Genomic DNA, 24,213 nt, shown 5'->3' with positions numbered 1-24,213 from the left:
CCATGGACTAGTTACATCTAAGAATCAATTTTCTTCTTCTTCACTAATTATTTCTGGAAAAACCATTGAATTTGATCTTAAACTAGTATATAGTCATTAGTCTTCTTTAAAAACGATTAGTTTACCTAATTTGGAAATTAGCTTAAGTGTTATGAAACCTTCTTGATATGGTCAAGGCTATTGGGCTTTCTTGATGCTATGCAATAATGTGCATTTTGACAAATTATTACATAGTACATATGACTATGAGGCTGCAACTACTACGGTAATAATGTGGGTGCGAGGGGTAAATTTTTTTGAAACACTATTAGAGGCTAGCAAAGAACAAAATCAGAGTTGGTTTTAGTAGGTTGCCACCCAAAATGTTACAATGAGATATTTTCAAACTCCTTGAAGGAGTGATCATCTATTTCATAACATAAACTATTTGCCAAGCTTCAACACTTCTGTAGGGTTTCAGGGCTTTCCATCAGCTCTGATAAATCTGCCATATACTCAGTCGGTATTAGGCCTCATGAGCTTTCTCATATTCAGCAGCTTACTGGATTTAGCTTGGGTGACTTCCCTTTCAGATACTTGGATGTTCCCCTTTTATCATCTAGATTAAATGTATGTCATTATGCTCCCTTGCTTTCCAAGATTACTGGCCTGATTCAGGGATGGAGCAAAAAGTCTTTATCTTATGCAGGTAAGTTAGAGTTGATCAGAGCAGTTATTCAAGGAATTGTGAATTTCTGGATGGGGATTTTTCCTTTGCTGCAAATTGTTCTGGACCGGATCAATGCTTCGTGCAGTAATTTTCTATGGGGCAAAGCGGATATCGGCAAAAACAAGCCCTTGGTTGCTTGGTCAGTAGTTTGTTCTCCGAAAAAAGAAGGGGGTTTAGGCTTTTTTAATCTCAAGGACTGGAACTTTGCGCTTCTTTCCCGTATCCTGTGGGACTTTCATTGTAAGAAAGATTCTCTATGGGTTCGGTGGCTTCACCATTACTATTTCAGAGGGAGCGATGTGTGGAATTACAATACTTCTTCATCAGATTCAGTTTTGATAAAGAAAATCATTCAAATAAGAGACTTTATTATCTCTAAAGAGCTAAGTACGGAAGAGGCCAAAAAGAGGATTCAATCTTGGAGCACCAATGAACAATTGCTTGTTGGCAAAGTCTATGAATACATTAGAGGTGTCAAGCCTACTGTTAGTTGGTGTTCTGTTATATGGAACCCAGCAATTCCCCCTAAGATGTCTTTCATTTTGTGGTTTGTTAAAAGGAATCGATTGCTTACTTTTGACAAAGTTGCTTTTTTGAACAAGGGTTCCCTCTGCCCTTTATGTTCAAATGAGTCTGAGTCAAATGCTCATTTGTTCTTTTCTTGCAGGAAATCTCTCCAAGTTTTGGCTCACATTCGTGATTTGGCTCCTTTCCGCAAGTGTTTCACTTCTTTACAGCGGATTACTGACTCTTTAATTAGGGGCATATCCACATCAGGTGTTCAAGGAAAATTTCGTTGTCTGACTATAGCAATTACAGTGTACTGCATTTGGCTGTCTAGGAACAAGCTGATTTTTGAAGATTATCAATTTCCTGTAATAGAAGTTATTAGCAAGATTAAGTTTCTTATGTATAGACAAGCGCACCTGTTGCATTTGTTTTAGCATCTTGATATAGGTCTTTTTGTATTAGGGAGACTTTTGATTTTCTTTAACTGCGGAGTATGTCCCGTTTATTATTGTATCATTTTGGATTTAATATAATTTACATTTTTCCAAAAAAAAAAAAAAAACTCAAGGATATTCAATGTAGAACTTCTATTAGTCATAAATGGGAGAGAATTTACTTACAAGGACTCATGATGTTCTATCCATCAAAATCTCATGTGTTGTATCCAAGGTTTAAATTGCTCCATTAACTTTCTTTTAAAGTTGTTTTGAATTTGCTATGAATATGATTTATTTATTTTCAAATGTTCAAAGATAATAATAAGTCTTATTTGATGGATAAATATGTTTTTATTAATTTATTAATAAAAGGAATTTCAACTCATAATTTTTCTTTTCTCCTTTCAATCACCAAGTCATCCCTATAAATTATAATTTTAATAACAAGTGGTCATTTGGTTTAAATGATTAGTTGGTATCATAAATGAGAAATAGATCTCCTCAATTTGTAAAAAACCGTCTAATTTCAATTTAAACAAATAATAATTAATGAATTAAAATTAATGATTAAGATGAGTTTTAATAAAATTCATTATTTAGTTTTAGAGTTTTACTTCAAATATTTTTTAATTTCCATGGAACATTTCTATCTCTGTTTTCTCGTGTCTCTCTCTTTCCACTTTCATCTCTACTGCCTCACCTGATGTTGCGCCTCAATCCCCCAGAAACAACACCTCATACCCATTTCATGCTTTTCCATTTTCGTCACTTCTTCTCTCTCTTCTTTTGTCCACGCTCATGAATATGGTCGCTGCTGGTCGAAGGTGTTTTGTTTTTTCTTTCTGTTGTTGTTTGGTCTGGTGGTGTTATTGAAAGGGCTATTTTCTGCTGCACAGATTTTGGCCTCTTGGACATCATCAGCTTCACTTGTTTTCCATTCTTTGCTGATGCGGATGCTTTCCTTTCAGCTCAAAGTGTTGGATTTGGCGTTTTGATTTGTGCAGCCACATGGATTCCAATGCTGGGGGTTTAGTCCTATTTGTTTGAGATTTGGTGTGACTTGAATCCTTCCATACTAAGTTGTTGAATTTGGAGAGCTTCTGCTGTGTGGAAGTTGGAGTTAGAAAGGACACTACCTTAATGCAGCAGAGATAAAAGTTGAAAGAGAGAAACCAAAAAACAGAGGCAGAAATATTCATGAGATACTTTTAACCGTGAGTTAAAAAATGTAAAGTAAAATTATAAAAGTAAAATAATAAATTTTGTTAAAATTTATCTTAATTATTAATTTTTATCCCACAATTATTATTTATTTAAATTAAGATTGTCTAATTTTTTTTTATAAATTGAGGAGATACATTCCCTCTAAATGTCCCATATCCCATTCATGGTAAAGGTACCGATACTAAGTTCACATAGGTACATAATTCGTCACTTTTTACGCCATTATTACAGGACTTCTTTTAAAGAAAATCCCAACATGCGTTAAGTGGTACAGTGAATTCGATATATAGTATAGAGGGTTGATATTGTCGTGTGCTTAATGTTAAGAGGCATGGTTGATGATTGGATCAACCTGCAACACAACTTACTTTTCGAAAAGCTAACATGGTTTGGAATTATGTGATTCTTATCAATCTCTATATAACATGTAAGCATATTTTTCAGTTTACAAACAAAAATATCAAATAGAGATTGGTTGTGATCACATTGTTCTAGACTATTTAATGATTTCTCTTACTTTCAAAATTTCTCTATTTTTAAAGATATTATTGTGTTCCCCGTATTCACAGTTGAAATCCTGTTTTTGAATTTGATCCAGTCCAATTTCTACGATGACAATGTAGAAAATATAAGATTAGCAGAGAAGATAAAAATCATATAATATTTTATGACTTAAATCTATATTAATTTTTTTGAAGAATTTCAGTAAGTGATTCCGCTCCAATTAAAATGGAGCCATTGTGCGTATCTGACTGCAATATTGTGCAAACAACATTATATGTCGTTTAAAACTTGAGCCAATAGAATATGAAATTCGCCCACTAGATACTATAAATCCATCTTATATTGTTTTTCAAGTGACTCGAGCACTTTTCTACAAGAATCAAGACCCCCTTGTCCTGACTTAGAACCCAAATAATCACCAAACTCATTTATCGTTCTGTGCTAGTTTCACCTAGCAGTTTTAGTTCCATGTCTCCTAATATGATAAGGTAGAAAAGGAGAACACAGGGGTAAGCATAGGGCATGTAGAAACCATAACATTTTCATTTTGCATTTGGCCTAGAATCGGATAAGATGTAACCTACAATAAGTCAATAATGTTATCCTATTTCGAACTTTGGCATATCATCAATTAATTATAATGCTTAATAATTTTCTTCAGCAGTTTACTACTGCCATATTTCCCAATCAACCTATCAAAATGGAAATTTAAATGTAAAAAAAAAGTAACATAATTCGTGGGTGTGGAAATTAACAAGAATCTGATACTATTTTGTAAGAAAAATATTTTTTTAAAAAAAATGCAGCGTCCACATGTTCTTCCTAGAAGAAACATGTACACGACTTCACACATTGTTAAGATTCAAAAGAAATAAATTTGGCAGAATCAGTGGACAAATTTTTATTCCCCGAACCAAAGCATGGCGTTACAAATTCAACCACTAATCTAAACATATGTGTGTGTGTGTGCTGCGCGCTGAGGTTGACTGTGAATGCTCCACTTTTGAGATTTCCTGAATATAATATCCACAACGAATAATGTCATAAGCATTACAAGTGTGAGGAATAACACTTGAGGCTTGAAAAAACATCCATCCATCCAAATTTATATAATAAACAAAAAAAATTTGGCGACCCATATTTGGTCACAAAACAAGTATGGAAGGTATCATATTCTGGTAGGAAGCATGTCAAAGACAAAGTGGAGGCCGTTTGCTGATTAATCGCTTCACTGACAAATTCTAGTGATTATTTGATTCTATTACATGTTTTTTTTTTGGGGGGTCAAGTGTTGTACGTAATGCTAATCAAATTGTCTTTCTCCTTTCTAAAGATTCAATTATAGTTACTTTCACTAACTGCAAAAATATAAAGGAATTGAAACTTTCAAGTTTATTAATGCTATTTTACATATATAAAAGATAGGATTAATTGACGCAAGTAGAAAATTTATATTCTAAATAATTTTTTATTTTTGTAAATGTAATTTTATCAATTCAATAATTGTAACATGATACTTATCTATTGATTATGTTTTCTTTTTGTTTACAGGCCACAATAGCTTTCACAAGAGACAATATGTTATAATTGGATAGGATAATTATAAGTAGTAAAATTCATCATTTAAATATTTAATACAATTACATATTTAAGATTTAAACTCAATATCACTAGTTAAATTAGAATAATTTTGTATCAATTGAGCTACATATTCAATTTATCTACACAGAATTTTAAATAATTTAGACATCTGTGGATAGTTAATCGAGTAGAGATTCTCTCGATTGAAAATTAACATGCATGAGAGTATCCATTGCATGCTTCTCATCCATTCAAGATTTTTAAACATCATGTTATAGTATTGTTAATAATAGATAATTTCAATGGCTAAGATCTCATCCAGTGAATGCGGGTGAGGATCTTAACCCTAAGTAATCTAATCTAATAACATAAAATTAGCTTATTTTAAAGATCATTATATGTTAAAACGAAATGGAATGATAAAGTATTAATTGTATAAAATTTTGTATACGCCATCTATTTCATGAAAATTTTCAATTCAATGATTGAATTGATATATTTAACATTTATAAAAAAGATGTCAAAAGTGTAAGTTTGTCACTGGAGAGCTGCCAGCCAGTCATGAACTCGTGGTTTCAGAGCATTTAATTGAGGCTTGCAAGCATGAGACAATAGCCCAAAGAAAAAGTGAGAATTTTGAGGCCATTGACTCCTGCACTTCCCAGTTGCTTCCTGTACTTCCTTTTTGTCTTCCAGAATGTAAAATTACATTCCGAGATACACTCCCTTTTTTGGCTTCTGGAATGACAAATTTGAAAGGTCAAAAAATATTCCAAAAAGAGTGCAGGAAGCAACAGCTGGATTTTGAGTGGGCGTACTTGAGATTTACGTTAGTTTTGTATGGCACTGTTGGGCCACTCGTGCTGGAGTCTTATGTGCACTTTGTCTCTATTTGAAGATAAAAAGAAAAAAGTACATTTAATCTTGAAAGTTGCTGGGCACGGCTTAATGTTTATTGATCCACACTTTTCATCATTTAATCTATGTTTAATATCTCATTGCTAGTGGGGAAATTGATCACCAATCCAATCCAAAATGTAGTTATGTAATTAGTTTATTTTATCTTAAAAAGAAGAATATTAAAAACACTTGACTCACTCCTCATAACACCATAACTAAATCACTTACACGTAGGTCTCAGTGTGCCCAGATTAAGTGAAGCTCCCATTATTTCACCTAATAAAAAATGAATGAAAAGTCTGTCAAAAGTGCGTTACGACATTTATAAGTCTCTATTACAACAACAACAACAACAACAACGCCTTATCTCTATTACCCTTATTAAATCTTTGTCGGTTACCAATACCACTATAATGCGACTTGGTAAAAGAGCAAAATAATTTGTGGTTCATATGCAAAGTTGCACATTTTAAACTCTTGCATGCTCCGAATATTACCACAAGTACATAAGAGTTGTAAAAACGTCAATATAATGCCCCACCAAAACCTCATGTAATATACACGGTTGATCACTTTTTGATCCACAAGGGCACAAAAAAAATCAAAATCCCATTCTTTCAATCACTTGTGTTAACAAGTAAACTGAAAGGCAATAGTAAAAACCTGTTCAAAGCTAAAACCATGGCATTTTCGGAGTAATAGAGATCCCCTTTTAACTCTTTGGCCTCCATATCTGTTGGCCTCTATGCACCAATGTATGTCCTTTTGAAGATGAACTGTTGGAGCTTGTTCCTTGACTGACATTTTGAAAATGACGTTGCGACTGCAGTTGTGGGCGTATGGCCCTCTGCACTTGTGGCTGAGTTGGGTGAAAGTAACCTCCACCATAAGGCCTTGTGATACATCTTATAACATGCGCAGGTGCCATGTTGGACAAAAGTGAAATTTGATTCTGATTTGTTGAGGTAAGCAAGTCATGCGTCCTTGCAAATGCCTCAGTTATCTTCTTCAGTTGTCCTGCGCTAACGGATCTTGCAGTATTTTGTGGCTGCTCAAAAGGATCCTCAACCTAACCAATCAAAAGTCAGATATAAATATCATTAGCAGAGCAAGAGAAAATATCTATGATAGAATCTAGCATTTGCCACTACGGCGTTGGAATCAAGCACTGTTCTCGCAATAACCAAACGTAGCTTATCCCCGAAACAAAACCATAATGTCACCAAAAAGTAAGAAGTACATAAGCAGGGTGTTACAAATATTGCATAAGTCTTGGGTAACCAAATCATATTGTCCTCTATTTGTTCCCATTTTCCAGAATAGGGGCAAATTCCCATCTTCACGGCCATTGAATCCATCTTAGCAAACTGCAGGAACATACAACATGCTGTAATCATTATTATATGTAAATAATGCCTAGAGGGAAGTCCTATAGATTGAGCAAATTCATTGCCAGAGAGCCTCAAGAACAGATACGCATAAAATGTTGTTATCTTTTCAATAAAAATACATGACATCCATCATCATGACATTCTCACTGGTATTACCAAGGGAAAAAAGGACAGTTTTAAAAATTATCATCTTTAAACTGTATGATCAAGCGCACAGAAAAATACCAGGTATTAAACACAGCATACAAACATCTTTTACCAATACCAATTGAAAGTCTAATCAACAAAATAACGATTTACCTTTCCTATGAATTCAACAAAAAGCTCAGCCACAGATTTTCTGTTAATTGACCTTGCCCTGTTTGATATGAACCGGTTTATGTTAGCATCACATGTTTGTGCAATAAGATTCTCTGCATCAGATCTAACGCCTGCATAAATTACATCAACATAAAGGTTACAAAATCCTGTATGCAAGTAAATTGACAACACATAAAGCATTTTGAACATTCCAAACTCATAATATTCAAAGCCCCCCCTCCCTAAATCCCGTTCTTCGAAGCCCTAAAAGTTTAAAAAGGAGAACAGAACAAAAAGCAATTAACAGCACTATACATGAGCCTGAAGCCCATCAATCTGTCATCTAGAGTTGATTGTTTGTCAACCCCAAACCTTCTAGCCACTATCCTTTTAGAAAATATTATCCAAAGGCCTCTGAAACTAAAATCAATCCCATCAAACTATGATACTGATCATGCCTTTCAAAAAGAGGATTAATTCTTCAAATGTAAAAAAGAAAACTACACAAGGAAAGTAATGCAGGGAGTAAAAGAAATAGCAAGGTGAATATGTTTGAAGTCTTGGCATTGAAATAGATTATAGGCATTTACAGAATTCTTAACAATGAAGCATGCACTCAACCTGAACAGAAAAAGAGCGAATATTTTAGCTTTCTATGAACGGGTTCAGAATGTTAGAATAAGGATATTTCATGCTCAAAATGAAAGACAAAATGTACCTATAAGATCATCAACCATGTTGCCAGGGTATATATCTTTAAGCGGTGGAAAAATTGCAGGAATACATGTCTGAAAAAGAAGGGAAACATTGGATGCATCAGAGGACGAAGATCCATCTATTATTTTCAGAGAGAAGACTACTAACAGTTAAAACATATTACAGAGGATGGCTGGAGGCACCCACTATTTTAGGGCCCGTTTGGTTTGAGAGAACATTTTTTGTTACTATTTCATGTTTTAAAATATAATTATAAAATTGTCACCTTACTTTCACTGTGTTTCCTCTTTTCAAATATTTATATAAGAAATTACTTGGGGAAAAAAGGTATATGAAAAAGGAGAAATACCTGAAAATAAAATATCACAAGCAAACTTAGTGAATAGGAGTTGAAAGTTCCAGCTTTCGAGTTATTGATTTTATGTGCTTTGGCCCATTCCTTGACCTACACAAACCAAAAAGAATTAATCAAACTTCAATTCCAATCACAGCAAACTTTCTTTAGACTCAAGAATGTACCAGTAAAACCATATGATGAAAACGGCCATCTATCTTGTTGATCCAAAGCAAAATCTTGGATTTCATTTGACCAGGCAGGTTATTAATTGAAATGTCACAAGATACACCCTGCCGGTAGCTTTTAAATTTTAAAATGGGCACTCGTGCATTGGAGATGAACTGCAAGTTGCTCCCTCCACCTGCAAATTAATGTTATTACTGAATGTATTAGGACATACTAAAGAAACTCACAAATTTCTTAAGTTTTGAAGGCAAAGAAAGCTATGAAAAGCTTAATAACCACTGCTAATGAAACTCTAAAATCTAAAGGAAAAATTTAGTCAAATAAAATAAACCTCTTATAATCAGGACCAAAAATTGACATGGGAGCAATAAAAAAATTAAAAATCATTATTAGATTGATTGGTTCAACAAGTAATTACATGATTTTATAGCGTATATGAAATTATCACGCAGTCTAGCATGACTCAATCTTAAATTTAAAATGGATATTAAATTATAGAGCAACTCAACCATATAAGATCATTCACCCTGTTTTTTTCCAGTCACTGAAGCGTAATTTTTGTCCAGATTTAAAGAAAATCAATAGAAAAGACCTATCTTTGACATCAATCCAGTCAAAATTTTGAAGGGAAGTCATCTCCCCATATCCTAATCTTCAACAGTAGTCATGTCAATACATTATCCAACCAATTTCAATTTTATTTGTAAAGTTACATGCAAATAACAATTTCAAGTGATATAAAATAAAAGTTGTACCCTGTACAAGCCACTAATAAGTGCTCCATAAAATAACCAAATAATATATTTACAGTAACCCAGTTGGTACTTATCCTAGTTGCATTAGTTTAGGAGAGTACACATTAATAATCATATGACAAATATACAGTGATTTGCACCCCTCACTACAATTTCTTGCATGGATATTTATTACACCTAATTGCACTTCAATGGGAAAAAAACAACTAAGCTTTACATCCTATTGCTTCAACTGTGTGAAGATAAAGAGAGAAAAATTGTCAAATTGGAAGAAAAATGAATCAGCTACTTGATTAACAAATACACAGATTTTATACTAACTTCCAAATCACAGAAGCTTCAAGTATAAGAATTTTACCTTTCATTCTCAAAGCTTTTAAAACATCCCCCAAGAAAGTTTGTTTTTGTTTTTTCCCAGCAGATGAAATATGCAAACCATTTGATAGCTCAATTGAAATATCCAAGTCACCCCATCGCGTGAAGAGATTAGATACAAATGATCCAAATGGCTCAACAGTTGCTCCTGTTCCAAAAGTGAAGTACAACTTTAAATACTTAAATTTCTTAACTAATGAACTAAAATTTGCTTATATCTATAAGATATAGGAGCCTAAATCATCTTATGACATGACTTCATATAGAGCGGAAAACTTCATGGTAAGTCAGTTGAATCCATCTGTTTCTACATCTGTGGTACTCAAGGTAAACAACAAAAATTAAATGCTGGAGAAGTTGTTATGCATAAAGCATAATAAAATTCATCTTAATTTCCATTATTTATTGGAGAAACCATCAAGTTAGTCTGAAAGCTTGCCCCACAAGTTGGCATCTTTTACTTTTCCCTTCTTTGGATGAGGAGAAAAAAACAACTTAGTACAACCATGTAATTGTAATAGTGATAAAACTGTAAGATAGTTTGAAACATGATTAAATACTTGAGTACTATAACATATAACGTAATAACAACAAAGATGAATGATATAACAATAAAATCTCCCTTAACAGAAAATTTCAGTTTATTTTTAACATTAATAAATGAATAAAAGACTAATGACTCAATCCATTTAAATTTGAAAAACTTTTCTCCATAAGATGTAGCACACAATATTTTGGCACACTAATCAAGAAAGATATGGAATTAAATTACTGGAGGGATACATATAATTGATTAAGGGGGCATTTAAGAAAAAACGAAACTTGTGGATTGGGCACATTATATATACAAAAACAAAAATAAAAACTTCAAAACTTTGGGAGGCCTGTGGCATTCCCTACAACATACTGAGATATGTCCACTCTGATGCTGGTTCATAGCAGTGTAAAGTAATTAATGAATCTGGTGTATTCTTCAATCATAAGCATAAAAAAACTATTCAATTATATGTATAGGAAGAACTAATGCTAATAAAAACAATTAGAAGAATGTAATTAGCCCCTTCTTGGATCTTCCTTCGTCATATACACTCATACCTTTAGATGGTCTACAACAAGCAACATTAGGTTCAGTGATATCCACTTCAAGCCAGCAAATATGATCATGCGTAGAAATTGTAAATAAATAAAGGAGAACCCTTATCAACACTAGCAATAAAAGGGGGAGGGGATAGAGAACATAAACAAAATTTCTAAAAAGTTCACCTCTCAGGCTTTCCACAGATTCAACAATACTTCGTAAATCATTAATAATTGCAAATCGTATCTCCCAATCTTCTTGTACTGGTGTGACCACTCGAAGTATATCATTTACAACAATATCCAACGTACTATGTGTACTCATTTTTGCCCCTCAATAACTCTGAGTAGCAGTCAATGTATCAATGAGACAGCTGCAATAATGTTTTGCAACACTAAATGGAAAAGATGAAGGCAAGAGGTTCACAATCTAAGAGCATATTGAAAGCCTTGGTGCAATATCCCTGACCTGATATAATTGTTCATAATGTTAGAGATTGCATTATGCGGATCTATCCCATTCAACTAATTAAACATAGACACGAGTCCTACCACACGTATATGTAAAGTGATAACCTAAGTCTGGAATCTGGATACATAATACAATAAAGATACAGGGATATGGAAAATTATAAAAAAAAAAAATCAAGATAGGATACGGCCAAGATACGTTAACAGGAACCAACTTTGAGCACAACTTGAAAGACACAAAACTAGCAGAGTAGTAAGAACCAATAGCAACTCTAGCGACTGCAGCAGATGGCTGCTCATTGGGGATTGTTCAGAGATTTGGTGGCAAGGCACAATGGTTTGTGGGTGGCTATGGTGGATGGTTAGAGGGACAAGAGAATTTAAAGGAAGATGCACTTTGTATTGGGCCCATCATTTGCAAGCCCTAGTGCTAGCAGTGGCAGCGGCTCCTTTTTGTGGTGCAATTTGGAACAAATTACACTATATAATGTGAATCATGTAGGTTTCAGGTTTTTGATGATGCTGAAAAAGATTTGCTTGATGATTATTCTCATCATCAAAAAGGGAGAGAATGTGAATAATGCAAGTTTTGATGATGTTGAGAAGAATTCACTTGCTAATGATTGTCATCATCAAAAAGGGAGAGATTGTGAATGTATGAATACATGATTTTGATAATGTCAAAGAATAATTAAACAAGGTTGCTTTCAAGATTACTTCAACAAACATTCTAAGGTTAAACATTGATTCAAGATTAATACAAGGTTGTTTCAACAAACAAGCATTGCTTCAAGATTCATTCAAGATCAGTTTTTGTCTCAAAACACATTGATTCCAATATATCAGAAGACAAGTTTGCAAATCAGCTTCTTAAAAGGATTTTAAATTTGAATTTTGAAAGTTGTAATCGATTACCATTGATGTGTAATCAATTACATTAACGTAACTCTTGAAATTCAATTTAAAAAGTGATGACCCTTTAAAATATAACTATGTAATCGATTACCAGAACCTGTAATCGATTACCAGTGAAGAATTTCAGAATTTTTTTTTTTGAAAAGACATATCTTCAAACCATTTTGAAAAGACACGAAAGACATATACATATATATATATGTGTGTGCGTCTGATTTCGAAAAGTAAGAGAGAGATATTCTAAGAGAACTTTATTGTCAAATGTTCTCTCAACAACTCTTGGACAAACACTGACAGTTCATCCAGGAACATCAAATTGTATTATCCACTCTAAAGGAGAGAAATCTTTCTGTTCATCTCAGAAAGTAAGTTGTAATCAAGAGACTGATTGTCTCTTGAATTGTGAGTTTCCTGAACACAAGGGAAAGAGATTCATTGGGTGTTCTTGTAAAAAGGTTTTTTACAAATTTAGTGAAAATCTCAAGTGGATTGCTTGAGGATTGGATGTAGGCACGGGAAGTGACTGAACCAGTATAAATCGAGTTTGCATTTCTCTCTTCCCTTATCTCATTTATGTTATTGCAATCAGTTTTGCATGTTTAAAAAAACATTGTTAAATTGATTGTTTCTTTTTCTTTTCCATTCTAAGTGTATCATTTACAAGGGGGTTAAAGTTTGTTAGTGAAAAAATTTTGAAACTTAATTCACCCCATCTTAAGTTATTGAGGTCATTTGTCCAACATATAAAAGACTAATAGGGTAAAGGTAAAAGAAACTTAACAATAATCCACTAGGATCGACCCAATGGTAGGGAGTTTGGGTAATTTGCATGAGGTCTTAGTTCTAATCTCATTGCCGCCATTGTATGCATCTATTTGAAATGGAGCCGTGTCTGGTAATTCTAAAAATCAGGTAAGTTTAAAAACAAATTAATTTCATACCTTTTAGATATGTGTCGCCGTATTGAATGATATCAATATTGGATACATGTTGGACACTAATTCTTTTACATTTTTGGAGTATCCAGGTGTGGTAACAATTACATTGTAAACATGGTAACATACCAGTCCTTCAGCTTATAAAGACTGATGATTAGATTGATGAGAAATTAAAATCATTTTTCTCAATTGATAGTTCATAAATTTCATTCAAGATCAAATCTTGTTGGTTTCCTCTCACGATTCTAACACCAAAAGGTATCCAAAATAGGATGTTCAAGAGACAAACAATTCAAATTCATAAGTTGGTTTGGCCTTGTTTAGTGCCAATTCACATTCATCAGAAACAAGCACAACTAGCTATCCATAAAAAATAAATAAAAAAATTGACAAACACGGTTACCATGCCTAACTTATCCAACACAACGCCACAGAAGCTCCATCTAACTCAAATCCACACCAAGCAGAAAAGAATGCACAGAAATTCCAAAAAAATTAATTCACATATTTCCCTTGTCCAATTCAACAACTACCCAATAGAAAGCAGCAATAGTGAAAAACAATAAATGAATACCCAGATAATAAAAATAGAAATTAAACAGCGAGGAAAGTAGAAAGAGACAAAGATGAATTAAAAAAACGCACCATCAAGAGAAACCATTCGGATTTGAGGGGGAAATAAATGAAGGCTGATTGCTGAAACTTACGTTGGCATTGCTTATATGTGAGAAAGGAGGAAACTTGGGAGTGAGTTGAAGCAGCAGTGCCAGTGAGCTAACTTACGAAGAGGGGTTTTCTACTTTGAAATATGGAAAACCTTTTTAAGATAATGAACTTTTATGAGGTGAAATGTCTCTCAGACTGAATATAAATCATTTTCATATCATTATTATTAGTTGAAAGCTATGAAGTAGAGATACTTACTCCTTTGTCGTATTTGGTGAATATCGACACAACATCGATGTCCGTGTCCAGATTTGATGTGTTTGATAGGTGTGTATGTGTTGTTAGTGTGGATGCTTCATAGATTAAAAATGTCTCTATCTATAATATAAAAAATAAAAAATAAAAACACTTTAAAAAAGTAGTAACAATAATTAATTTTAAAGATTTATGAATAAAATAAAAATAATTACATTTAAAGGATAATTTAATAATAAAAAATATATATGCCAAAATGAATAATTATCTTTATTAATGATTATAAATATATTATTATTATCAATTAATAGTTAAATTAAGTCACACATAATTAATTTAACTACGTGACAAACACTGATTAAATTAATTCTCACATTATTTATTTCTCTTCCCCTTTAAAATAAACAAAATAAAATATAAAATTATCATGAATTAAAATTACAATCGCATTTAATAAAAATCCATTAAAATCAATCAATCAAACAATATCATTATTATATTAGTACATTCACAATCTTTATTATTATATATTTTCGTAATTTTAAAAAAGGAAATACATATTTTAGTTCATAATATATTTTAGGTACGTGACTAAAAGAAAAAATATTTTCGAGACTAAAACAGGAAATATAATATTCTACAAAAGGAAATATATATTGCATGTGCTAATTTTAGTTCATTTGTTGACATAGTATTGATTTTAGATTAAGAAATTTGATTGATTGATGTTAGATTAGGAAATTTGAACACGTAAATATTGATATTGGATTAATTTGAGCTTAACAGTATATATCACAATAGATAATGATGTTTCTTTTTTATCTTTGTCCAAGAATTGCAATTGAGAATTTGTAGCACGGGATTCCAACGACCCTAAACTTGGTGGCACGATGATTGCTTCCGGTGAGACATGGTGGTTTACCGTAACTCTGCCTTCTTCTCTCCTTCAAAAAAAACCTTCTCTTTGATAACCCTAAACCTTAAAGTTTTTTTTTATTATTTAAGGTTTAAATTGCAGATGATTAATCCAAAGGACTCATTCATAGAAAAAGGTATGAATTCTTCTTATACAATTATGGCAGGCAGTATTTTTTTTTTATACTTTTCTAGAAAATTATTTCTTATATCATTGAGTGTATTCCTTTATTTTTTTTTATACTTTTCTAAAAAGCTTTGTTTCTACTTTTTATATATTTCTTTGAAAAAATTGGTTCTATATCATTGAGACTGTGAGACGATTCCTATTTTTTTTTTCATATTCATATTCTTTTTACTCCTATCATCTTTATATTTCTCTGAAAAAAATTGTCTCTAATTAAAATGATTGAGTGCATCCCTATAATCTTCAAATTCTCTAAAAAAAAACTTTCCTTCGTATATAAAAAAGTGGAACTCTTCTCGAATTCTCATACTATATTGTTTTAATTTATTGTCTGATAGGTTATTCTGTTATTATTCATTCATGTAACATATGAATTTGTGTCCAACTATTGTGTCTACAGGGTTTTGCGACAGAATGGTGAAAGTGAGAGTATAAATCCAAAAGTGACATGACGGTTGATGACAAGGCTAATGCGATTTATGACTAGACGAGGAGGGGCTTGGTGCTTAACTGCTTGGGTTGCAAGGTTTCAACGACTAAAAAAGTTTGTGGATATGGTAAATTAAGGATGTTCAAATCGATCTAAACCATTCTAAAATCACTAAAAAAAGTGATCAAATTAAAAAAAAATCATTTTTCTCATTTGATGTAAATCGGTTTGCAAATTTATTTTATAGACCCAATTGAACTACATCCTTGATATTATTATATTTTTATTGTTTTGTTCCCAAGTAAAAACTAAATAACTATAACTTGAATTAAGGAAGTTTAACTTAATTGATTCAATAAAATATTTGAGTTATTATAAACTAATTTTCTGACACCGTATTATTTAGATATTAAAAAAATCGAATCTCACCATTATTATCTATAACAAGCAACCTCCGGTTCTTAAAATCAACTATATTCATATATCTAGAGTAAACATCATTGAATAATATAACATACCCTTGACGTAGAGCTAATTATACTTAGTCTTTATAAGTATTATAGGATTTGCGCATCTATTTTTTTAAAATAAAAATTAAATAAACGAGGGAGAGAGAGAGGATAGAAATTAAATTAAATAGGAAACAAGAGTGTACAGTTGCTTTGAAATAGAATTTTAGATGTAGTTCAAGCGGTGATTTTTTTTACATGCAGTTAAAACATAATGATGTGATTTGGAGCGAATTTATTTAAACTTATTTGTTAAAATAAGTGTTTATTTTAATAAAATAAACAATTTTCTGCTTAAAAATATAAGTTATTTCCTTATTTTAAGAAATAAATCTTATTTGTTTCTTAAAAAAATACTTATATGAAAAACGCTTATTTTAAAGTTATTTTTTTAAAAGTTTAAACAAATTCACCATTAAAGAATTCATTAAGAGACAAAATACTGAAAATAGTCCAAAAATATAGAAACAAAAAGTGGATATCATCGTTACTGAAAATAGTTACTTATAGCTAGTTATAGATTTTGGTTCCTATATTTATTTATTTTTTCTGGTTGATTTGTATCCAGCTTGCTTGGTTCCAAAAGGAGCTTCTAAGAGATACAAACTGACCCAAAAAAATTATAAAGATCAACACTGAATGTGCTTATATTCATGGAAACAATATATTTAAGGCACGTAGCGCTTTGGAATATACAAATAAATTGAATTTTACAAATAGGTTTGATGATGCACCTGATCTATCCGGCTTTAGGGATAGTGGTATCGATGAATAAATGCTGAGCACCTCCTCACGTTTGTAAGGAAGTGCACTTCTCAAATGCCTAGTAGTACTTGCACTTGCATCTTCCTACACTTCTAAAATGACATGCAAGGTCATAGAAAATATCATGCAATATACCCCATTTAGCTTTAAGAGCGTAGCAAGTGCTTATCACAAACCAATACCCTATAACTTGCATGAGGCCCCTCCTCCGTGTCTCGCAACATCACGTACCAGCCTATTGCTTTTGCAATCTCTTGAAGTTCATCCATGATATCAAGAGAATCGCGGATGTATACACGTCCACCGGGTCGTAGTATCCGATCCATCTCAAGCATAATGGATGAGACATTGCATCTGATAGAGAGAAATGCAACAGATAGTACAGAATAGACATCATACAACATGTTTCTAATTTGCAATACGCGGTTATGAACTGATTGAATCATAATACATTGAATAATGAAATATTAATATAGTAACAAGTTTGTCCTTAATTTTTGTATCAATTATTTCCTAATTAATGCCTTGATTTGATATTGTAATAATCTGTTCAAAATCAAATTTGAATAAAATCTGAATTATGATCAGATCATAGGTGATAGGATATTTATTGCTTCCTTATTTTTTTCCTGATTGCGGCAGATTTGAATAATACAACACCTATGATCTGATAATACATGCTGTGAATGAAATATTTTCTTCTCTGTTCTAATAATACATGCTGTGAATGAACGATGAAATATGAAATTGCAAATATGAGTTGTTTCACTATGCATGAATATTGAGATGTAGTGCATATGCTTGTTAGTGACAGCATTAAAATTTAGAAACATTAATATATGCTTATTTAAAGTAGTATATAAGGCTAAGAAGGACAATAGATTGGATATCCAAAAACAAATCACTTTGCTAGAGAGACATGAAAGGCTAATATCTAAACCACAATGCAATACTCATTTTTATTTTTATAGGCACAAATATGATAATAATTGACAAGAAAGACATAAAATGCTGATAAGTGGAGAAAATAGTACCTTTTTTTCTCAACAGAAAGTAGGTTTGCAGCATGCAGTAAATCATAGGTTCTTGGGTAGGTGTCAAATGCCTCACACCTATATTATAAATCATGAAATTGTTACTACATGCTGACAAGTTGACAGTAATTTAGAGGGTTTGGTAAAGAGGAATTGTTCAGCATGTGGAATTAAGAAACCACACCAAAAAATCGAGAACACTTGTATTATCTTAACTAAGCTTAGTGAAATACCAGTCATGCATAACTCCAATCAATCCACGGTCATATATAACAGGCAAGGTGTTTGGGCCACTAACAGGAACCACATTCATAACCCAGCTGTCAAGATTCTGATTAATCAATGCTGCTGCAAATCTGCAAAACTCAATATATTGAAGATTGAAGATTCTCATAGGAAAATTCCTAAATGCAAATTTATAACAAGAAAGTAAATAAGACAAAAACAATACCCTCCAAAACCTGCTCGCATGTCCATAACATTTCTTAATCTGATTTCTTTCCAGTGTAAAACACGAACATAGCTTGCTATTATTTCATTCCAGTATTTTGATTCTGCCCTAAAAAGCTCTGATCTGGATGTGAAAGCATCAAGCTTTATGCTTTGAAGCCTATCAGGGGGGGTTTGCAAACGTGCAGGCCATTCAGTAACATTTGCTCCATATCCGTTCTTAGGCAATTCAGAGATGCATGCTTTTAGATCAACATACCTAGATTAATCAAGTAATTAACAAAATCACCAATAATGAGCCATTAAATTTTAATAATAACACTAAGATGTGTGAAAAGCTATCATGAGGCTTCACCCAAATTTATTTATACAACTCGCTCGTAGTTTTCTTTTTTATAAGCAGTATAGGTTTTAAGTGTGTAACCAGAAAAGACATTCTACAACATTGCAGATAGAAATCCAAAATAGACACATAAAAACTAGGGGGCAGCACAGCCAATTCTTTTGCTTCCTTAGTCTTTACGGAATTCCACATTTTATTAAGAAATAATATAATACAATATAATATTTAACAAATGGAAAATCATATTTACAGTGAAATAACCATTTTTTCATTGTTATAGACCACCATGTAATTTTCTTTTCATTTTTCTTCTTATGTTGTTTCTGTATCTTTCCCCAAGGAGGGTTGAGTGGAGAAGGATTAAGTTGTTTGTAACTTGGCATATGCTTCAGTAATCTGCCTAAAAAACATTATGTTTCACTTTCTTTTTGATGGAAAACATAGTTTAACATTTCAACAATATGAAGGAACAAACCTATATATTGACAAATTGCACCTGTTTTCTAGTCTCTGATTTTATCCGGGAAAGGTCTATCGTATACAAGAAGAACAACAGTAATTTTAAGCATCACTTTTGGCAGTAATCATCTGGATTGATGAAAATGTATATGATATCAACGTATAAGGAAAGGCCTGAACACAATACCAAACATTGTCTGGGTCATCACTTGGGTCACACATTGGAGGTTTAGTTCCTGCCTCGCGGTCTCGATAGCAACTATTGTCAGAAGGTTTCTGCCATACTGCAATGTACCCATCTTTTTTCAAAAAATTCCAGCAGAGACGAGTGGTAAGATTAAGCATCTCTGGAGATAACAAAATCAAATGTTACATTCGTCATAGGTTTAGACGGCATTGTTAGCAATAACAAGTTAGACAAACCCTAATAATATTGACTGTCCAATGAAAATCGCAGAATCAGTAACTTACGGATGAAAACAGTTTAAAATGATTCTCCTTGAGCATATTTTAAGTCATACTGTCATAGCATATAAGACAGAAATTGACAGATGAAATATAAAGTAACATTAGAAGGAAATGTGGAAAAGATCAAACTTTTGCTTTGAATAACAAACAAATCGTTAAGAGAGGTCTAGGTCAGAGTTTGATGATTAACTGGTTGAATGTTAATTGTGTGTCATCTGGAGACACTGACGGAAACCATTGTAAGAAACAATTTGGTATGTATAGCATTTCATACAATGCTAGTATTAATATTTAATACATGAAGGTACAAAATAGATCTATCCTTAAATACACTAACTCCATAGCTAAAAAGGGTTCAAAAAGTTTAATTATACCTTCCCATTGTTCTTCTAAAACTTCTTCATGCTTATAAACTGGCTGGGCAGCCCAGACAAAGTACCCTCCTGCTCTTAGCATCCTATTAACTTCAAGAAGCAGTATCCCATCTTCATCACAAGTAAGTTTAAGCATCAAAACACAAAAAAAATGATGTATACAAATCACTAGCAAAAAAAGTGGCAGTTCCAACATGCATTCTCGTTTCTATTGTTGATTAGCTGTTATAGACCTCTGCATATAATTTTTCTCCTCATTGTTACCAAGAACAATTGCACATCAAACAAGAGAGAAAAACGCATACCATCTCTAGTCCAATTAATTCTACATCGTGAACAATGTACCAAGTCAAAAGCTTGACTTGGATATAACAAGCGTCTAGTCGCAAATGCTGCAGCCATTGCTGGTACACCACGCTCAAGAGCAAACTGAATCTGATTTTCATGAACATCCTTGGGAGCAACAGACATGGTGACGACATTCCGTGACAGTAAGTACGCACCAAAACTAGCAACACCACAGCCAACATCAAGAACCACCCTTATATGCTTACCAAAAGTAATATCAGGAATCATCTACAATCACAAATGTCCAACATCAGATTCCTATAAGATGCACCTACATTCTCCTAACAAAAAGGTGAAACCAAAACCAAAGCATACAAAAACACCATAACAACCTTAGAAATATGGTCCAAGTATTCATTTGCCCCATGTATAAACTGCGTACCACCTCCCGGGAATTTAAACTTATCCTTGTCTCTAGAAATCCAGTTTTGGCCTCCTTTATCTTCAACAAGACGTGTATGAGGAACATTATTGTACCATACCTACACAAGAAACAAAAAACAAACCTCATGCTTATGAAATAACAACAACAAAGTCTTGTCCCACTGAAGTCGGCTATATAGATCACACCACGTCATTCAGTACCTGTTAGTTGTACTTATGAAAAACTTAAAAAGGAAAAATGAAGTTGTATAGGTGCTTTAGTATTGTTCCTTAATCAAAATTGAATATCACCTAGGTATTCTGCGTTGACATTTAATGAAAACCTTATCGAGTAGATTACTGAGGTGGAACTCTTTCCCATGGGGGAACAACACCAAAGCATCTATCAACTGCATCTAAGTTTTGTCTAATAAATAAAAGCTGATTCGAAATCCTCCAAATTGAAACAAGAAACACCCATTCGGAGTTATAAGGTTCGCTTGGTAGTTGGAGGAAGAAGGGAAAGGGAGAGATTGTGGATTCGAATCTCCCACTAACAAAAATCTGCCACTAACTAAAAAACTAACAAACTAACAACCTATGAAGCACAGACACTCCAACTCCTTGTTGTGTCCGGTGTCCGACACGCGTCGCTGACACCGACACGACACCCGTACTACGTTCTATATTTTGGACATTATAGGTTTCCACGTATCCGTGTCCGTGTCGTGTCCGGTGTCAGTATTAGTGCTTCTTAGATAACAACTAATATTTGCCAAATTAAAAAAAAAACACCTATTTGGCTAAATTGGAAGAGAGAGTCATAAAGGCAACATTTTGACCTCATCTCGGCTTCTGGGCCATGGAATAGGGGTACGGTACCCATTGGGTGCAGGAACCAAGCAATTCAAGCCTCGACCTTGCTCAGGGCAATGCCGCTCGAACCTCTCCCCTTTCTCCGTCGAAGGCAGCTTCCGAATCTCGTCCTCGTTATCCAAACACGGTATATACTCGCTCATCTCGCGGGGGCACAACCCGAACTTCTTGATCCCAAATCCCACATCAGAAGAAGAACCCTCGCTCTCATCAACCTGAGTCTCGTTCACCCACTGATCCACCATTCCCGGATCGAAATCCCCCACCTCGAACTTATCGGACATCGTGCCATTCTCGTTCACCACCCCAAGTTTCTCGATCGACCCCTCCTCCGGCGCTGGCGGCGGAGGGGCATTTTCCGGCGGTGCCGGTTGTGTGTTGTTCTCAATTAGGGCGGAGACGTTGAAGGACTTGGCGTTATTCGGGGACGTGGAAACAAACGGGTTCGAGTTCGAATCCGGGTCGGATCGCTGGGTGAAGAAGACGAGCTGCTGGTAGCCATCGGACCAGTGCTTGCCGAAGTAGAAGAAGGTGACTGCGATGAAGAAGAAAGCAGCGATCTTGAGTGTGAGGGGTGTCCGGAGAAAATGGCCGGTCATTGAAGATTTCGTTATTCAATCAATTTATGGATCCAAAAATAAAGGGTGGAGTCAAAATGCACTGCGTGTGCTTCACTAGTAGCCACTTCTGAGACTGTGTGTGTATCTGGGTACTGGTACAGGCTTTTATTGTTGTGGGGCAACAACACAGAAAACGGCATTTCTTATTTAATAATGGATGATGAACAACAATTTATTTATACAAGAGTTAACATATACATTGGGGGTGAGGTTAAGGTGGCAGAGCTATTCATCTTTTCCACTATTAGGATTAGGATTAGGATATCTGTGTATTAGGTTGAATCGGTTTTGAAAGAAAAAAATAATCTGATCTAATTATTTTGATTTTTTTATTCATCGTTTAACAGTTTTGTTTGAAACTTTAGTTCAATCTGATTTGATCTAATTTAAAATAATTTGAATTAGATCAATTTTTTATTTTAATCATATTTTTAATTTTTTGAAAAATATTAAATAAATGATAAAATATAATATATATATATATAATAAAAAAAATTAAAATATCAATTTTTTTTGTTTGATAACAATATCAAATATTTTATTCATATAGCATTGTATAATTAAAAATAGTATACTTTTAAATATATATTATATAAAAAATAAATTTATACAACTTAATAATAAATATATTTATGCATTAGTTAAAAATTATTTTTAAATAAAAATATTTTTATAAATAGGTATAATTTATGTGATAATTTTATAAATACACAAAGAAATAAAAATATAAACACGAAATGATATTATCACGCAAAAAAGAACTTGAAAGGACCTACATATGATGTAACTTGTTTTAAAAGAGGTAATTGATGTTGGAAGTTAAAATAAAACGTTGTGCTGATTATTTTCTTTATTATAATTATAGATGAATATGCATAAAAAAATCTGATTTTTTCAATTTTTTTAATCTATTTGCTTTTCAATCTTCATTTGATTAGATGGATTTATCAACACCCTTTCATGCCAACCAACTTTGGCATTGTTAGATTTATTCACTTTTAAATAAGTGGTCTTAGAAAATAGAAGAAGGGAGTAAGGGGAATCATTTACGGCGGCGACATATGGTGGTCTGCGGCGATGTTTCTAGCTCAAAGGAATTGTTGCTTCGACAGGGATAAGTAAGGGTATACTGGAAAAAAAAAAAAAGGTTGAAAAAAATTGAAAATCTAATGGTGCTAAAGGTGTTTTCCATGGTGGGAGACATGATAGGTTTCCCAATTTAGCCTCCACCAAATAGTAATTGATAAATTTATTATTAGTGGTATATGTGCCGAGAAAGAAGTGATAAAATGGTTCGTCTGGTTGGTTCAACGTACCAAGGTATGAAAAGTGAATTGAGATTTTAGACTAATTTAAATTTTTACGGGGTATAAATTTGTTGGTTTGACAACATTGACTTTCTTTTTTGTTTGAATTTGTGTGTGTATTACAATTTTTTAAAAAATAAATATCTAATTTCCAAACCTTATCCGATCAAATTCATCGAGTAAGATTAAGTTGACTCAGATTTTTTCGAACCTAAAAATTAAAGGTTTGGTCTAGCCTTATTTGCGAGTTGGTTAGATTAGGCTTATTTTGTAACCTTTAATTGAATAAAAGTTTCTTATGTGATGAAATTTTAGAGTGTGTTTATTTCACAAATTAAAAATGCATTTTCAAAAATATAAACATGTGAATGTAACATTTTTGTTACAAGTTTTGAAAAGTTTTATTTTTTCTTTAAAAAAATATATTTTTGGGTATTATTAGATGGACAAACTTCCATAAACATATGAAAATATAATTTTATCGAATACAATTTTGCATTCTCCTTAGTCTTTTATA

General features: G+C 32.8%; 2 protein-coding genes across 6 annotated transcripts; both read right to left on the bottom strand.

Annotated features, from left to right (window-relative positions):
- Window positions 1–6,165: 6,165 nt before the first annotated feature.
- On the bottom strand, window positions 6,166–14,191 carry LOC114397631 (protein HESO1-like). Of its 5 annotated transcripts, none has more exons than XM_028359767.1 (9): window positions 13,973–14,188; window positions 11,190–11,472; window positions 9,910–10,074; window positions 8,793–8,971; window positions 8,623–8,718; window positions 8,275–8,344; window positions 7,557–7,687; window positions 7,122–7,232; window positions 6,166–6,934 (listed from the first exon to the last, which is right to left on the bottom strand). In XM_028359767.1, exons 2-9 carry the CDS (start codon window positions 11,326–11,328, stop codon window positions 6,578–6,580), a joined length of 1,248 nt encoding a protein of 415 aa, XP_028215568.1. In that variant the 5' UTR covers window positions 11,329–11,472; window positions 13,973–14,188; the 3' UTR covers window positions 6,166–6,577. The 5 variants fall into 5 exon arrangements, with proteins under 5 accessions (XP_028215568.1, XP_028215570.1, XP_028215569.1 ...); XM_028359769.1 differs by having other exon boundaries at window positions 11,190–11,346; XM_028359768.1 differs by having other exon boundaries at window positions 14,035–14,187.
- A 2,705-nt stretch (window positions 14,192–16,896) lies between these two features.
- On the bottom strand, window positions 16,897–22,620 carry LOC114396503 (probable methyltransferase PMT11). Its single transcript, XM_028358514.1, has 9 exons — window positions 21,736–22,620; window positions 20,863–21,012; window positions 20,488–20,758; window positions 20,183–20,293; window positions 19,528–19,687; window positions 18,540–18,797; window positions 18,322–18,444; window positions 18,089–18,166; window positions 16,897–17,408 (listed from the first exon to the last, which is right to left on the bottom strand). The coding sequence occupies exons 1-9, from the start codon at window positions 22,366–22,368 to the stop codon at window positions 17,201–17,203; spliced, it is 1,992 nt and encodes a 663-aa protein (XP_028214315.1). The 5' UTR covers window positions 22,369–22,620; the 3' UTR covers window positions 16,897–17,200.
- Window positions 22,621–24,213: the final 1,593 nt, after the last annotated feature.

This window comes from Glycine soja, chromosome 18 (assembly GCF_004193775.1).
Source record: "Glycine soja cultivar W05 chromosome 18, ASM419377v2, whole genome shotgun sequence".
NCBI lineage: Eukaryota > Viridiplantae > Streptophyta > Magnoliopsida > Fabales > Fabaceae > Glycine > Glycine soja.
Note: the sequence above shows the minus strand (reverse complement) of the source record. Positions and strands in the feature narration are given on the sequence as shown.